The 18,296-nt window shown below is 45.7% G+C and overlaps 1 protein-coding gene across 7 annotated transcripts in view; it reads right to left on the reverse strand.

The window, feature by feature from the left end:
* tei (irregular chiasm C-roughest protein teiresias) overlaps positions 1 to 18,296 on the reverse strand; it is a 444,987-nt gene that overhangs the window by 79,125 nt on the left and 347,566 nt on the right. For 6 of the 7 annotated variants that reach the window (XM_025298172.1, XM_025298171.1, XM_025298168.1 and 3 more), the window contains 2 exons: positions 12,911 to 13,057; positions 9,534 to 9,806 (listed from right to left, as the gene is read on the reverse strand). In XM_025298172.1, coding sequence (XP_025153957.1) covers positions 9,534 to 9,806; positions 12,911 to 13,057 — 420 coding nt within the window. The remainder of the gene's footprint in view (positions 1 to 9,533; positions 9,807 to 12,910; positions 13,058 to 18,296) is intronic. The other variant, XM_025298173.1, reaches the window with a different exon arrangement.

The following is an 18,296-nucleotide window of genomic DNA, read 5'->3' on the forward strand; positions in this document are numbered from 1 at the left end:
AATTTTGCGGTGCATTATCGGCGGAATAAAATCGAGAATCATTATGTGAATTTTAACTTCCGCTAAGATCACGTTGAGTCATGTCCTTTAACCGAGCGCGCTTTCCGCGAGATCATTTCACGATCATGAAACACGCGTCAGCTTTAAAGCCGCGAGAATATTATTTCACGAGATCGGTTGTATGCCGTTTTCCACGTTCATCGCGCGATTGATCGTCGACGAAGCGCGGGCTTCGGCGCGAGCTCATTCGCTCGTCCGTTCTCGCGAAGTAAGAAGCCGCTCCGCTCCGACTCGCCCGTCCATATCCGCAGCTGTTTAATAAAAAGAGCTAATTTCCGCGGCCAATCGTTTGAAGCCGTACTGATCTCTCGTAAGGAGCACCCGGCTATATGGATTTCACGGCGTAAAAAATTCAAAACACGCCGTGAGCTGTTTGCGGCGGGTGATGAGACTACTGGCTGCCGCTCGAGGCGGCTCATTTTTCCTTCCCGCGCTTTGATCGTGTAATCAAGTCTTTGTTCTGTAAAATCTTTACGCGCTGTTCCCGCAAGTGACTCGGAAATTTGACCGTTTCTTTTATCAAGCATGCAAATATGAAGATATGCGCGGGAACGCGCGCGCGCGTACTCGCTCTCATAGGCAACGAGGATACATTCAAGCAGCCTTATCAGCACGGCGGAGGGGCTCGTTGTGCACGGGATACGATGAAATTAACTATCTCGCGGTTAACCCCTGAAAAGCCCTCGCGCTGAAGGAGGTAGTCATCTGCGCCGTGACGGGAAGTTGTGTTGATCTACCTCGAAATATACTCGATTTCCGGGCGAGTGTTTTATGGATCAACGAAAGTTTCCCGGCGCGACAACGGCAGTAGAACGCAAATTTGTTCGGTACTTCGCCGTCGAGTCTAATTAAAACGTAGCGAGCATCGAGAAAACTCGTCGATGGGGGCGGCGGGCGTGGATAACTGTCGTAATTTTCGTTGTGTCTCGCGACAATTTAATTACGCTCTCCTATGAAAATGTCGCCGACGACCTTAACCGACAGCAATTAAGATCGCAAGTAGCCCTCGCGCCAAGGAAAAGAACGAACAAAGAGCGAGGAAACGATGTAAATAACGGCAGGAGCGGGAGTGAGACCAAACCTGAAATTCACGGGAAAATAAGAAGGTCGCGCGCGCGCGCGCGATAACGCCGGGAAATTAGCGCAGGCCGGACTATCGATGAATCGAGCCCGCTTAGCCGCGCTTTATCTCGCATGAGGATTGTTTGTACTCGTCCGCCAACTCGTTCCGGTTATAAAATATTTATCCTATTATACATTATTCAAACAGTATCGCTTAGTTTGTTAATGAAGCCCGGATTTTCCGCAACAAAATAACCGGCTGCAGTGGTATTCACTCGGCGAACTTGGACGGGGCGATTTAACGAGTGTACATGGAAGTTATATTATGTAAGTTCTGCCGCGCGTTGCTGCAGACGCATCTCTTTACGCATCGGCTGAAGAGGCGGAGGAGGAAAAAGGAAAAACCGTCTCGGTTCGCGCGAAGATTTAACGAACGCTTAACAATGTACGCTTAACAATGACGGCTGAGGAGATATGAGCTACACTCCGGAAGTTTAATTATCGTTTTCCGACGTGGAGGAAGAGATAATCGCGCACGGCGCGAGGTCGACTCCGGTTGCTCAGATCCAGCATCAATATACTAAGGAAATCTTGCAGAGGTCGATTCTTCAGTTTTCGGATCTGCGAGTCTCAAAATCAAGAACTCATTATGAGATGCTCTTATGAGACTTTTCTCATATTTTGTACCTGTTCGTCGATCTTGTTACTCTACTGAACGAATATCCGGCACAACTGAGAATATCAAAAAGCGTCTCTATTTTAATTAAAAATGTTTAGAAAGCACAATATTTGGTAATCCGCAAAGGCAAACTTTTTATTCTTCTTTTTTGCTCGACTCGCTTACTTCTCACGAGAGAGTCGCGCTCGCGTACGTACGTAAGTATGCGCGGCAAACATGCGCGTCGCGGTTTCAGCGCTTAAGTATAGCAGTGAAATTATTGCAAACACGCCGTCTCTCTGTGCTATAGCCCGAATATCATACAAACCGCACGTACGGCGTTTCCATAATAAATTCAGCAGATTGTTGCTTTGAAGTTACACCATATACATTTCCATCTCTGCGCCTGTCTCGCATGGCAGACCTGCAGTCATGCTTTTGTTGGTCAGTTTGGAGACTCACGCGCTCACGCGAGAGGAACAAAAAGTCGTTGTGTGATTATTGCTGTTGCATCAGTTCGACAACTAGAGTTTGATCATGCACGAGCACGCATGCACGCACCCATTCTTTCGCTGTCTTCGCCACGTTGTCGCTTACGCTGCGAACGAACCGAAAAACGCAGGCAATTGGTTCGAACTTTTACATGTTACATGTAGATTACAATTATATCGCTAATAAGCCTTTCCGCCACAAGGTAACACAATCGACGAAACTCAGATACTCAGATAGACTTCCACGATTATCACGACGTGAGACAATTGATGATAGAAACTTTAATTACGTTAAAGTTTTTTTTTTCAACATAATTTTTTAATGAAGCAAGTATACTGTATTGAATTTCTTTTAATCATTAAAAATTTTACACCATACAATGACGTAAATCTTTCGGTTACACCGATTCAGCGAGAGATATACTAAAAGTCGCTCTCAGATTTTTGTCATGTTTAACATGACCTATTGTTTCGAGCAATGGCTGACAATTTCTTTTTCATTTTTCTCATTCCGTCATTCCAACGGCTTGAGAAGCATTCACAAGGAATTCACCTCTAACGCATCGACGAGTAAAGTCGCTGCCACAAGTTTACGTACGTCCGTCTGTCTGAGTGCCTTCAGTGAGCCTGACAAATCCCGATATTATAATTGGCGAATCGATCGCATTCCCCGCATGCCGCGGTAACTCTTCGCCCCTCATTCCGGGCGGAGAACGGATCGGGAGATTCGGCGGCAGCCGAATTTTTCAGAGACACAACGAACAGGGTCGAAAGAGAGTTATGACGGAATCGGAAAGTACGAAGTCTGCGGAGAGGAGAAGAGAGGACAGATAGAAAGAGAAAGAGTATCGACAAGTCGGGGAAATACATTAGGATCGCGGCGAAATATTTTGATATCGGACGAGCGGCCGCGAGAGAACTTATATCTGGCGCGCTATGCACGACCCCCCGGGGAAGTATTACACTGGGTGATAAAGTGAGGTGGAAAAATTACTGCCGGCACGCGGGACGACGACGATCGACGACGGCGAAATAATTTCGCTGTGCCTTCTGTGTCTTTTCATTTCCATGGAAACGACGTAGAAAGCGTTCGGTGAGATAGCGTTCGACCGGGGGGCTGAGCGCCTTACACGCACGAGTTCCCCGAGCCGCAATCAATAAGAAGTCGGGATTGCTCCAGCGATTGCTTCGGGCTGAATGGTGGTAGAAGGAAGGAAGCGGATAGAGAATGTGCGGCTATATGACCACACGAAGGATACGCGGCAGGTGGGGGAGAGAGAGAGAGAGAGAGAGAGAGAGAGGAGGAGAGACAGAGACAGACAAAGAGAGGGAGAGGGAGAAAGAGAGAGGCAGATAAAGAGAAAGAAACAGAACATTCTGCATCTATCATCGCTGCGTAAATAGGGCGAGGAAAAATAACCACGCATATATGGCATTCCTATGGATGTATTTGTGCCTAGGGCAGAGAGGAAAGGGACAGGGGGAGGGAGGGAGAGGGAGAGAGAGAGAGAGAGAGAGAGAAGCTGCCCGACGTCTCTCGCAATCGCGGACGTATAACGTCGTCGTATTTCAATCGACGAGTGTCTTTTTGTCATCTATGGATTCGTCGGAACGTCTATGATTCTTTATTCGACGTATAATACGTTCACAAGATACGAAATTTTGTGCAAAAGCCAGTCGCAACGACGTTTGAACGCACAAGGAATTGTCGACGAATTCGTTGAAATATCGACAACGCTAGAACGAGAATTTTTTTTCTATTAAATATCTTCTCTATCTTTTTCGAGTGCATTAGCAATTTTCCTCGTTATTACGTCGGACTTTTTCTACTTCTTGTTAAGATCGATATATTTCTATATATACGTCGCTATCTATTTTGATGTAAATTTGCTCTCGATGCGTTTTGCATTCCTCTGTCGAAATTATCAATTTTTCTCACTTGTATTACCTTTTTTGCTGTATTTATTATTTCACATATAAAATTGCTCCATCTAAAATTTTATAATACTCTTGAAAAGAAAATAAATTCCTCTTTCGGGCACATGGAGACAATGAGTTTTTCTCAAATTTGTGATAAGAATATTTGAAGATTATCGAGAAAAAATATTTTTCTTATCTCAGAAGCTAATCATTACTTAAAAAGGAAACTAAGTCGAATAAACCTTTTTTCTTGGTAGCAAAACGACATTTCTCTTTGTGTGTGTGAATTATTAATCAATCGTCATGATGTAGGAATTTTTAGATACGACGCGTCTGACCGAAGATTTCAAATCTCACCATGCTACAAAGTGGGACTGTACTGTACATTTATGAAGATATACGTTCTCGTTCCGGCGAAGTTCTCGCGCGGAATTAAGGAAGGCTTATTTGTGATCGCGGCTGAGAAGCTTTCAGCAAAAATCCGGATCAAAGTTACGAGCCATCCGGGAGCTACATAAACTCGTTAAGAGCTAAGCGAAATGAGATACCGCGACGTGCTACCGCGCGCCCTTCAAATCAACGCGCGCGTCACCGCGACGCTCAGGCGTAAGCTCGGGACCGAGGGCTTCGGCGACGAAGAAGTCCGAGGACGCGTTTTACGAGAACAAGACCCCAGAGAAGGAGTGGAAAAGTTAAACGTTCGCAAACTTTCCGCCGTTCCCCCTCGCTCGTGATCCCGCGCTTGTCGTTCTTATCCACGTTTCTCCTTTCGTCGAACGAACGATTCGTCCCGTTGCCGGCGATGACAACGACCTCGGGCTCGGACGGGCTCATTCCGTCGCCGGGCTGCGTTGTGCCGAGCGAGAAATCGAAGACAAACAGGCGGGATTCCCCGCGATAGTAAAACCGCGGACGGGATGGGAGACGGTGTGTTTCTGGATTTCCAATACATCCAGCTCGCCCTGCGACCCATGCTTCGACACTCCGTCGGCCGCTTAAGAAGAAGGGAGCAATGGAGGAAGCAAGGGGTGAGGATCATTTCGATAGGGTGCGCGCGCGCGCGTACTATGTTACCGGTTTACTTTATGAGGCAGCAATTCCCATTTCGTATCATAAAGTTGTTTTCCTTCGTCTTGGCGGTATCACGCGGATGTGGCTTCCCCGAAGCGCGCCATGGAGACACCGACCACGAGTCATTGTTAATGTTTATAGTTCTTGCGTATCGATGATCGTCTGATGAATGTACTCCGACACGGTGCTACGGCGAATTGCAAAGCGTCCAGCTCTATCGTGGACAAGCGCGAATTGCGATCGAGGGGATTTTATGAGCCAATCCTTGCATGTGGCTTCAATATTTCAGCGAATCCGTTCGAAATGCACTCGTCGCTTCGCGCTTCATCCTCGCGAACGTCTCGCGCTCGATGTTTCACTGGTACACGCGAACGTCACGTTTTAATGTCACAGATAACAAATAGTTACGATTTGCTATGTGTTCGTTCATTATTTGTACTAAAGGAAAATCAATAACTTGAAAAAAGTAGGATATTTCGTTAGAGAAAAACATCATTTTATAAGGAGAGTTAACTGCATATTCGGTTCTTTAAATATAGACAGGTAGTTACAAATTGTGACACCTCGATAAATTTTGCAACGTATCTCAATGTTTTAGTTCACCAATGGAAAAATATATATTACCTAAAAATTACTGACAAACGATCGAATGAAAGGAATGCCCAAATTAATGATCAAATAATCTCACAATTAAAAATAAAATAATTACAGATATGTTGATCTAAGTGTACAAAATTAATTTTGTAGAAAAGTTTGAACGTTTGGGGTTTTAATTATGTTATATTTTTTTTTAATTTGTGTGAAAAAAGATTTTAATTTATTTGTAATACTTTCTCCAAAATGACTGAAGCACCATTTAATGAGCACGACAGTTTGGTTTTGAAGAAGTTAGATAACTGTACAGATGTAACAAACAAACGTTTATTTGATAACAACCATCAACTTTTAAGATATCGGTAACTTTTCAAATTTCCGCTGTCAGCGATACCTTTATTAGCAGACTCATTAGGAAGCATGTCGAAACTGTCACAAATTAGGACATTGTTATTAACTGAGGCATTCACATTACGGGATGCGTTGCGAAATTCACCGAGGAGAAGGATAGCAAGCAGTCTTTAGTCATCTGGCAGCACGCGAATGGTCGAAATTGATATCACTAATATTGGCGAATATCACGCAGACAAAATATTTTGTGCCCGCGTATTTCTATCGCCATTTAGCGTCGGAGCGTTTCGCACGACGAGGAGGACGCATTCGATCGAACCTGGCCTGATCGTGGTTGATATTCCGTTCGTCTTATACGACCACGTTCCGTTGACCAGCACTTTCGAAGAGTACGCTACGTGCGCATCTAAGCGACCCACATACACAATATACACAGCTATGTGTGTTGCGCCAAGTACGTATTCTCAACTTTTACCGGCACTCACTGCCGTTTGGTCTCCCGAGGATCTCGTCAAATAAAAACGCGCAGACTCGAAATTGCATTCAGACTTCGGCTTCGATTCGAGTGCAATCTTTCGGCGCTCACGTACTCTAAGTAAATACGAGGATTTGGCTTTAATAGTTTTCCAGTTTTCACCTGGGGCGAAGTATATGGTTTTTAGCGAATAACAATGTTTCGGTCAGAAGAAAGAACACCTGGCATATCTAGTCAATTACGGCGAGCCACATTAACCCCGTTGCGTACAAGTCTTGATGTTAGCACCATGACGTAAATTTTGACCGATCGAGAGATATATAACGTCATCATTTATAAATATCACGAGAACCTCCAAGAACTCGTAAGTGAGCATTTTGAATTGTATGTATGTGTCAGAAAGGCTTATTATTATTATTATTATTATTTCAAAAATGTATCGCTGTTATCTTAATTGTGGTGGTTCCAATTGCGAAATCAGTACCGTGTGATTCCAACATCGAATCCATCATAGGAAAGGTTAATCGGCATTAGGGGAGGTTGAATTATTAATAAAATAATGTCATTTAATGAGGAAATTTATGTTGCACATATACACACACACATATACATTCTACTAAACGTTACGATGTATCGGAATAAAGCCCGGATAATTTAAGAGAACAGGAGGGAAACGATAATATATGTATATTTCTGATGGCATTACGGCATGCTCCGACGCTCAGCAGATGATACCGAGAGCTATTATACTGCTTTAATAACGAATGAAAATGCCACACATTCTCATCGTTTAATTAATTTTTTCCGGCTCGAATGTGACAGCGGGGAGTATTTAATTACTTCTCTACACGCCGGCGCGTAACTTTTATGTAATCGTTAGCACCGTACGGATTCACACGGTAACGTTAAAACATTATGACGGCTTATGCGGGTGAACCTATTAAAAAAATATTATCATAATCACGATGTAATGTCAGCTGTTATCCCGCGCGGCTTAGTGAAATGAACCAAAAATCTCTCTTTTCCGTGTTCGTATTTTGCGGAATTACCGTAACTAAAATAAAACATGGCTTCGCGCACAAACAAACGTAAATCCATGATGTCACGGAGCGTATTGGTAGCGAATATCGGCTGAACTTTCTGAACGGATATATACGCAAGCACATACGCGATACGAACTGTGTTATTTTATTCGAAATATTCCCGATACGCCTGAATATATCACGAAACAATTTTTATACACAACGATCTCATATACAAGTGTATTTACTAGTTAATAGGATAACTTCCGTTAGAGCATATGAAATTTCTGGCTACAATCGGGGGTCACACGTCACTTTGGATTTCGCTTCATCATCGAAATTTCACGCGCGCCAAGACGAAGTTGGCGCGTTTAAAAAATCTTGAACAAAGTTTTTAATTGCAATCTCATCACAGGTACGTTCTTTAATTATTTACACGCGGCTCACCTGCGGACTTGCGCGCGCGCGCGCGCGCGCGCGAGTGTAACGCGCGGAAGATGAATGTGCGAACTGCATTATTTAAGTGTAGCCCTAGTTTATTTGTTTCAACGAAACGTAACTACGTTAGATTAAAGAAACGCATTAGCCGATGCACGCCGCCCGGCTTGCCGGCTTTTTAGCGAGTCGTCAAAAGTCATGCTCTAACAGAAGCGTGTAAATAATGCGATAATGAATGCGTCACCGTCGTAATGCGTTTTCACGTTAATGCAATGTTGACTGTAATAATTAAATTTAGAAAGGTAGAGAGAGAGACTGCGAGATAGGGGTAGTTAGCCGAGACCTCTACAATGCGGCCAAAAGACAATGTGACAATGTGACTCGGTGGCATGCATTGTGCCGTTCGTTAGATACCAATCGAGCACGCCAACGATGTACACCGCGCACGATCGGCGCCCTGCGAGTCGCGTTTCAATTTGTAACTCGTCGACGCGCAATCGCTCGCATCCACAGGATCTGCGGGAATAATTTCGCGCCGTTTAGCTCGAGGCTGCGAGCGGAAAAATTAATCGGCCAGAGGAAACCGAGTGGGTCGAATTGGTCGAAGGGTCATGCTTGCCACGGGGTTTATTTATGTCTCTTGTAAAAAAAAGAAAGTGAAATAGCATAGTGTCTTCTTTTGGTATGTAAGTACTTTTCCCTAAAGTTTCATTAAAATCGAAAAAAATTTCATTAAGATCGGGAACAAATTCCGTACGTCTCGATATTTCACGTTAACCTGAATAATAATACTAAGTGCTTCCCGGACTGATGTAATTTCCTCCAAAATACAAAATTATGGATGGAAATCATGTTAAGAATAAAACAAAAAAGAGAACGATGATTACAATTTACGATGAGCGTGATTTAATAAATTTTAAATCGAGTTTTTGATACGATAGATGTATAGATGATAATAGATAGTATTACTCAAACGTATAACAATGTGTTTTCGCTAAAGTTGATATTTTCCATCGTAAGTGAACAGATTCAAATGTCGCGTTAATAGTTAGATTGAAAATTTTCTTCATATACATGATACACGATATTTCGCGCAGTAAAGTAAGCAATTTAATACCAAGTAAGGTAAATAATTTATCTCGTTTCACCTGACATATCCGAAATTATTTATCACATATTAAGCCAATATTTATAGACGGTCTTCGGTCTTACACGCCAGTTCGGTTTCTGCCGAATTCTGCCAATTCCAATCGCGCGTCTAATAATCATGTTTGCGTGACGACAATGTCTAACGATTAAATGATTCTTCAAGATGACGACGTTATCGTTAAAATTACAAGATAGTCCACGACAACGGCTTACTCTGTGAGAAAAAATCCAATCAGACTCACCGGTAACCTTGATGTGGTAGGGCAACTGGGCGCGCCACGTGTCCTGCATTTTCCGATCGGGCGCTACGCATCGGTACTCGCCGGCCTCTTGATAAACCACGCGACCAAGAGCGAGAGGTCCGGGCCCACCAACCGGATCCATCCCGGGGCCGTGACCCCAACAGCCGCCGTCGCACTCGAGGGTCACCGCTCCGCCGATCTGCACCTCCATCCTTCGGGAATCGGTCGCCTCGCCGTTCAGCGCCTCCGCCTCGGTCTCCATATCTGGATTATCTAAATGCCATTGATTTAAATCTCTCGACGAGCGGCGTACTCGAGATTCGGACTTAAACCTGTGTAATATGCGTCCATACACCCTCCCCACCCTCCTCAAGCTTCACCCTCCTCAAGCCGTTACCACGATCGCGTCGAGCGGGCGGATGTGGCTACGAGTAAGCCGCAATGTGGATACAGCGCTCGCCTGAAACGGCAGTTTCAGACTTTCGCCCCTCGCCGCACCCGCGACACCATCCCACTGTACTTCGCGAATATGGGAGAGGACGCGGTGAAATATGCGATTCCGCGATAAAAGTAACGCCCCGAAATGAAATTCTGAATTTCATGCCCTCGCGTCTCTGAGAAAGCGGCGCTCGCGCTCTGTACAACTGTTATCACATGTGTACCTTGTCTCTCGATATCGGAAATACGGCCGCATAAACATCGCCCGCCATGCCGGGAGAAAACGTCAAAGTGTGCACACATATGTATACCCCGCGCATCCTCGCGACTTTGGAAAGACTCACGGCGTACTTATCTCCCGCCGCTGCCTCGAATCGTCGGTTTAATATCGCCCGACCGTCCCGTCATCGATATCGAGGAATTATCCTGCTATCGGAAATCAACGGCACGTACGGGGGATAAAGTTGAGTCGGAATCTCCGGCCCTCACGTCCCGGATCCGACGAAATCTTTTCTCCGCCGTACGTCGCGACGTACCGCCAGTTTCAACTTCCACCCGGACCACAACCCCTCCTCCTACCCTGTCTGTCCCTTCCCGATTCCACCTACGGAATTATACGGCTACGATCGTTTGCTCTGCAGCTAGCGCTGTGTCCACAGAGAAGCAAAGAGAAACAGAAAGAGATAGAAGAAGAGCGTGAGCGAGACGTAGAGGGGAAATGCAAGAGGAGAGAGAGAGAGAGAGAGAGAGAGACGAGCGGAAGAGTAGACGAGGGTGTACGGGGGTTGCTCGTGTCTCGGCCGGAGAATTAGAAGCGTACAGCTAGCGGTGAAATTCGTCTGAGAAAGAGAAAGAAGTGAAACGTTAGGGGGCGGGCGGGAAGGGGCGCAGCGGTCCTTTGAGTTAGCAAGCTGATCCTCCGGCTCATCCTATAGCAAAACAAAGGGATCAAAGTGGCGGATGCGATAGGAGGCTTTCACTTCCTCTCGCTCGCTCGACTCCCGACCATACCTCGTTTGTTTTGTAGTTTGTTCGGAATTTTACAGCAAACACCGGCGTGATGCCTTAACAAACACGGGGAGAAAGAGGAGAGCGCAGGGTAGAAACAGTCGGCAAGCGGCAATTTGACGTTTTCTGCCGGCCGGCAGAAACCATAGGCCACTACGCCCTCGCCATCCGACAACCCTCGTTACCTCCGAATTTGATCTATGTCTCTTCTTGCGGCGGCGGTCCGTGATCGTTCCAAATCTTAATGCGATTCGCGTGCGCTAACGTGATTAAGGATCCTCATATACTCGTCCGTCCGTGATCGCGTTATCTCTAATTACTTTAATAGGCCTCTCGCGTTTCCGTAAATTCGATTACGCGCACCTAAGATATCCCACCGAGCCAAATTCCTTCACCCCCTGCCCACTCCCTTCGACTTACGAGGACGGCGAGCACAAGTTGCTCCTGATTAATCGCGCTCGAAGTGGCGCTTGGATAGCGGGTGGCTTGGATGATGTATGGAAAGCGATGCAAATTTTTGCGTCATTCGCACACCGGCCGGAGAATGAAAAATCTATTTGCGCGCGTCGAACAGCGCGCGCTGGTCACTGCCGATCTCAGTTAGGGTGTCCCTTTAAACTACGCCCTATCTGCAGCCTGTCTACAAGCCGGCGAAATTAGCGCGTCGGTTTAAACCCGTCGTGACGTTATCCGGCGGATAAGTAATCCGGGAGGAGATTCGAACAGGACGTGGTAGCAGTGTAATCGATAATTCCCACGAAGGAAGACGGTTGGTTTATAGGCGCTCTCGAGCCATCTAAATTGCGTAGAGATTAGGTGCTCGGAAACCCGTATCCAGCATCGTCGGTCGAAGGAGCGGACAAGAAAGAGAGAGAGAGAGAGAGAGAGAGAGAGAGAGAGGGAGGGAGGGAGGGACAGAGATGGGGATGGAGAAGAGGGTTAGATAGAGAACGGGAGTAGAGAGAGACGAGAGCCGCGGGTTTGAGATGCAGGGAGCGCATCGCCCTCTGGTTATAATGGCAAGATGGAAGGAATGGGGCTAGATAGGAAATTTGCAAATTTTCACGACGAGGCACGGATAATTTCCGGTTGGCTGGGTGGTTTCCGCCCTTGACAAATGACTGTGGTTTCCGGTTATTGGCTGCTGCGACGATCCCCTTCGCATTCCGAATCAGGGAGAATGTACTCTTTGGGCGCTATCAAATGCACGGAGGGTACGGCGATACATCAGACGAAGGGCGCGACGCGTTGTCTTCCGTCATTGCTCGTCAATATTTTTTTTTCGCTGCGCGCTCGTGTTGCTTTAAATCACGCGTAGTACCCACTCTGAGAGGACGATTCGTAGAGCGACGATTAGCCGCGTGAAACGTGGTGTTTCGAAAGTTTTGCAAGTCGATCCTTTGTACTGCAAGCGCCAGCTTCAGTGTGCATGTTTTCTTTCTTTTTGTGTAGTTGGCTTTGCGAATTGTGCGGAATGTGCGAAATTCTATCCCTATATATGCGAACTCAGTCGGCAGTGACAATAAAGTTATATCACTCTGCGTAAAAAATTACAAAAAACTATAATTGACTGTGAAGAACTTGTCAGGGGTGGATAATTTTCATTTCACTTTCGCAATATTTACGAGTAAAATGTCAACGTCGCGCAAAAATTTGCGGAACGCAAAGAGTTAAGCTACAATACGTCAAACAGCACGTCAACTGTACATTCGCATACGATGCTCGTATCGATAACATTCATCCAGTCTTGCTCGACTGGAAACCGCTCTCCCGCGAGTTGAACGATGAAAAATATCTCTGACGTTTCATTAGAGGGATATCTGCCGCGCTAAATGAGGTATTTATTAACTCGGTATACTCTCCTGAATCGCGCGAGAAATCCTAACTACGCTATTAAAAGCGACAAAGTGGCGCGACAACGATTTACTCACAGCGAACGTTGAGAAAATATCCGATGCTGGTGAAAATGCCGAGCATATGCCGCGTGTAGCACTTGTACCAGCCGCTCTCGGCCCGAGTGATTTTTGTGAAGTTCAACCATCCGTCATCGCTCTGCTCCACGGGAGGCGGACCATTGTCTGAAACACAAGCGGAAAGCTGCTGGATATACGAATTAACGCGCTGGAAACAGCACGCACGGTCCGCGGATTTGCGTTAACGTCGTCGCAGTTCGCGTCAGCCGAGCGAGTCGCGGCTAGCAGGCGGCACTTCACTGACGATTCCGCGACATTTTTCACAGGGACACCGCGCGCGCGTGGCTACATGCACACAATTCGGCGATTAACTGCCTGCGATCGATCGCCATCCGCAGCTAAACGTGGCTAAAGAATCAAACGAGATTGAGGTTTCCGAATTTTCGCTTTGCACATTTCTCCGCGTCAAACATCACCAATCGGTCTCGTGTGTGCGTGCGTAATAAATAGGATAGGATAAACTTGGCAGACAGTCTGTTCCTACACTATTAGCACGCATGGTAAAATTGAAAAGAATTCCATACGAAGAAAAAGCTCCACTGTTCTCTCTCTCTCTCTCTCTCTCTCTCTCTGTAACACGCTGATAAGCTAAGGAAATTCTTCCTCGGCGAAAGATAATGAATTATTTTTTCCGCTTTAACAACGGTCAATTATTATATTACTCGCTGATACAAATGTACACAGAGATAATCAAACGACGACGAGCCATTTCTCGAGGCAATTCCATCGCGAAAAGCGCAGCGCTTCAATCGTTTCGATCAAACTATTATTATCGACTTACCATGCTATTCTAAAACGATGTCTTTCAGTCCGTCGGTTGATTTAATTACGCTTACTATGAAATGTATCGCTTTTATCGCGATTAAGAAAGAGCTTTTCAGTGGTTTGATGCTATTAAAGTTGCATCAGCCAGTTTGCTTTCAACGACCTCGACCGAAAGAGAAACAGAGAGCGAGAGAGGTAGATAAAGTGAGACAGAGTAAGACAGAGCAAGTTATTTGCGCGAATTACTCGCGAAATAACAGAGGTGATTGCGCAATATGTCCGTCAGTTCGAGATGTGACATGTTGTCCGGTGATGAAATCAAGAATTTATTACCGATCGAGCATCGCGGAGGAGAATAAAGAGCCATCGGGTTTCGTGAAGAAAATAACGGAAGCGGGAGGAATGACAGGAGGGAGGGAGAGAGAGAGAGAGAGAGAGAGAGAGAGAGAGAGAGAGAGAGAGAGAGAGAGAGAGAGAGAGAACAAGCGTAAAGGGAAGACCAAAAGGGAACAGTCGTCCGACTTATTCATAAGTACGGAAATGACTTTGAGAAGGCCGATATCCATGAACATCCTGCTGGCCTTCCCTTTGCGCGAAACTTTTGCCGGTCCTATTTCTTTCTCTGCTTTTTCGCCGTTCCGCCACCAAACACCCACACTCTCGCCGCAGCTGCTCTCTCTCTCTCTCTCTCTCTCTCTCTCTCTCTCTCTCTCTCTCTCTCTCTCTCTCTCTCTCGCCGACCTCGTTACGGCAAAGCCGAGGATTCGACGCAGCTGTCGGAATCGAGCTAGTAGAAAGTGCACCGCTCTCGCGAATGCTGAACTATCCCGCGAGGAACAATGGAAGAACGCAGTCAGAAGACACGCTCACGAGAGGTGGAGGACTGTAGCGGGGGGGGGGGAGGGTGGCTGTGCTGGAAGATCGCAGGGATAGGAAATGCGAGGGGACCGAGAACACAGAGGACGAAGAGGATTGCACGTATCGCTCGCGGAAGGAGTTTTGCGGTGAAACTTTTACGCGAGCCGGCCATAACCGCGCGTAGAGGACGTGGGCAAGGGGTGGGCTACCCTACCGAAGACTGGAGGCAGCTTTCTTCGCTAACGTTGCCAAAGCACGGCCGATTGTGTTAACAGTATTTATTGCCGCGACTGGCTCGTCGGTGAGACGCGTCGTGCCGTTTCGTATGAAATAGCATCGCGCCGTGACTTGGTCCAAAAAGCACGACATTTCCGGTAAGCTCGGCCGGGATTCCGGCAATTTGGCTAGGAAACAAACGAAGCCGACTCCAAGTGGATTGGAGAGGCGGGTGCTGCCTGCCCCGCGCGACCTGCGGCGCGAGGAATCCTCTGTCGAAATAGCGCGAACAAAGAGGGCTGGTTTACCGCAAATCGAGGATCGCGAATCGCGATCTGGCCGCGCAGTTGCGCTTCGACCGCACGTCGATTCTTCGTTGACGCATCGTTAGTCACAGGTGAGCAAGACTTTTTCAAAGAGAACTTTATTATCTATAATTTTGGAGATGTATCTAGAAGATCTTCAAGAATATTTACGTAATATTAAATCACCGAGTAACGATAAATTGCAATAAAAATGTTTGAAATGGCGATATTTCACAGTGAAATTCGGCGCTGACTCTTATGCGTGAGAATTGTGAATGTCATAAATTAATTTGTATCGATATTTTTACAAAGAAACATATTCTTCGAGATAATAATTTTCTTTTGATATTTTGATTCAGGATTTCGCATATGGTTGAGACATTTTCTGAAACATTTCTGAAACATTCTTTGTGTGTTCGTCCTGATCCGTCTGCAATAGTCATTAGAAGTTATATACGTACAAAATCGCGGAAAAATTTTTTTATAAATTGCTAAATTTAAACAACGCAAAAATAATTTCTGAAACATTATGTATTCTGTAGTAGAAACTCTGTGTTTTTTATATATTTGCAATTTCTTATTACAATAAAGGCCATAGGTTCAAAGATGGCGGGAAAATTTAAGAGTTACGTTCTAACTAGAAAGAAAGAGAGAGAGAGAGAGAGAGAGAAAGAGAGAGAGAGAGAAAGAGGGGAGGGGAGGGGAGATAATAATCTTTCATATAATAATAATAATAATATATAATAATAATTCTTAATTAATAAACTGTTTCTTATATTAATCTACCATGTTTCATTAATTTCTCGATCTAACAAAGAGAAGTTACGAAGTTTCGCAAAATCAGGCATCACTGCGCGTCGGCTGTGTCCATCTGAATTTTCTTACTTCCCAACATTTACGCGTCAGTTCATATTAATTATCGCGCATCTGTCCTTCTCGTGATTTTCTGATCGTCCCTGTCGGGCAACGGCGGAATTTGCAATTTCAACAAAAGCTCGCCAACAGTTCGTAACATCGCAAACTCGGACCATCCTCGAAGCGTTCCGCATACATTACACCCGCGTCCCTATATCCCTTGCATTGTGCACGATCCTCCGAATGAACACGATCGTATAGAGACCGACTTCGCTCCTCGGGCGATTTCATGCAGCTGACGCTCTCGTTTCTTCTTGCAAAATGTTTCTCAGTGCAACGCGTATCGGCGGTGATAGATAGATCGGGGGCGCGCGGGCACGCGCTCGCTCGCGCGTCAGAACGGTGATAAACGATTTTCGCCGTTTTTATTTCGGTATAGCCACGCGACAACACGCCGAGGTGTCCGGACGAAGGTGCACGGTTGGACGATTACATGTTATACGCGCCCGGAAATCCAAGCGGGATCACGTTGGCCGCCGCCGTCGCCGCCGCCGCTGCCGTCGCCGTGGAGCGCTTAATCGCTTAAACATTCGTTCACCACAAAGCGATTCGCAGCTTTGTGTGGCCATATCGTAAATTCGTGCGAGCGCGACTCGTTGCAGTACGAAGGAGGAGGATCAGGCGAGTCCGAATTTGCTTGGGTTGCCTCCCATAAAGGATGCTTTGAGGAGGAGAGTGAACGTGCTTTCTCGAGGCATGCGGATTGGGACGTTTAATAAGAGCAAGCGTACCAAAAAGAAATTGGGAATGGGCGGCGAAACCGGGGTTTGAGAGATAAGGGGACTGGCGAAGGGGACGAAGGGAGAGGGGGGTGGAGGGGGGGAAGGGAGAAGGTTAGCGGACGAAGGCATTGCCCGGAGCGGGTACGTGCTCCAAAGGATATTAAAGTATTTTAATTGCAGCGGATCTCGCGGAACGCTGGAAGGATTTATTCGAAATCACTCGATTGAGTCTATGAATAGGGATTAAGCTTGGCCCCGTCCGACGGCGGGCGCAGCCCGATGCAGCGCGCGCGCGCCGTCGAGCGAATTCCAGACGTCAGCAGAGGAAGGCAGAAATAATTGAATATTTAATAGGATAACTCACATATATACATATATATATATATATATATACATAGCCGTTTTCCCATCGCCGCGCGGCGTCATCCGTCACGACGACGGAACGTCGATTTTTCTGTCACGTCCCGTGCGCCGGTGGCTGCCGATTAATTATACAGTCTGCGCGGGCGTAATACGAAGACGGAACGACTTTAATAAATCTAGTTATTTCTCGTAGCACATGTAAAAAATTATTTCACCGATCCGCGCGAAAGGCAATGATTTTCAGTCTCGTCACGGGGATATCCCCCGGTGCGACGAAGTATTGTCGTTTTTGAATTGGAAGAATGCGCGCCAGACGTGTGCGTGTGTGGTGAGTAATTGGCGGGTAATTGTGTGTACATGCACACGTACGTGTATATGTGCTTTGTGTATCGACTATATTAAATTTAATTAATTTCGCAGCGTGGAATGTGGTCAGAATTATTCCTGTAAAAGATTAATAATTATATTCAGCATAATTAATATTACAAATGTATGATATAACTAATGGCGAGAGAGATGGTTCGTTTTATCGCGGTTCTCAAAGAACCATCTTTTACCGGAGATTATATCAATATGCGCATTCAAGCAGCAACACGAAGAGAATTTTATACTAAAAATTACTAAAAAATTTTGTGACCGAGGAATGTTTGTCGAATGTTCCGTCTGTATTTATTATTTTTCCGTTTGATATATGATATTTATACTTTTGAAACTGAATCGTTAAAAAATTCGCTATATATTATATCTCTCAGCAGGATAAGCTCTACCGGCAGCCTATTCTTGCATCGCTAGACAAAAAATATAAAAATGCGCAGAATTTGTGTAAAAAAAAATTGTGTAAAAAAAGAGAACTATAATTTTCTCCGTGCACGCGAGCGTAAAATATGCCAACTCGCGAATTTGGTAGCCTCTACCACTAAGAGCCGTATGATTTACACGGAGATTCAAAGAGGTACTAAATAAAGTCCGTAGTATCGCGTAATTCCGCCCGTCGGGATTTTGTTATATAAGAGATTAATGATTTTATCCCTCACGTGTGAAGCGTGCAACGAGCATTAGGAAGTTTCGCGTACGCTTAATTCTCCTAACGCGATATAAGAGCCCGAGAGAAGTAAGAGTATTTCCGCGCGGTAATAAAAAGTCGCGCAGTATGTCAGACGTACAGCCGAATCGTTACTTTAGAGCGGTATTTGGCAATAA

This window comes from Harpegnathos saltator, unplaced genomic scaffold (assembly GCF_003227715.2).
Source record: "Harpegnathos saltator strain DR-91 unplaced genomic scaffold, Hsal_v8.6 scaffold208, whole genome shotgun sequence".
Taxonomy (NCBI): domain Eukaryota; kingdom Metazoa; phylum Arthropoda; class Insecta; order Hymenoptera; family Formicidae; genus Harpegnathos; species Harpegnathos saltator.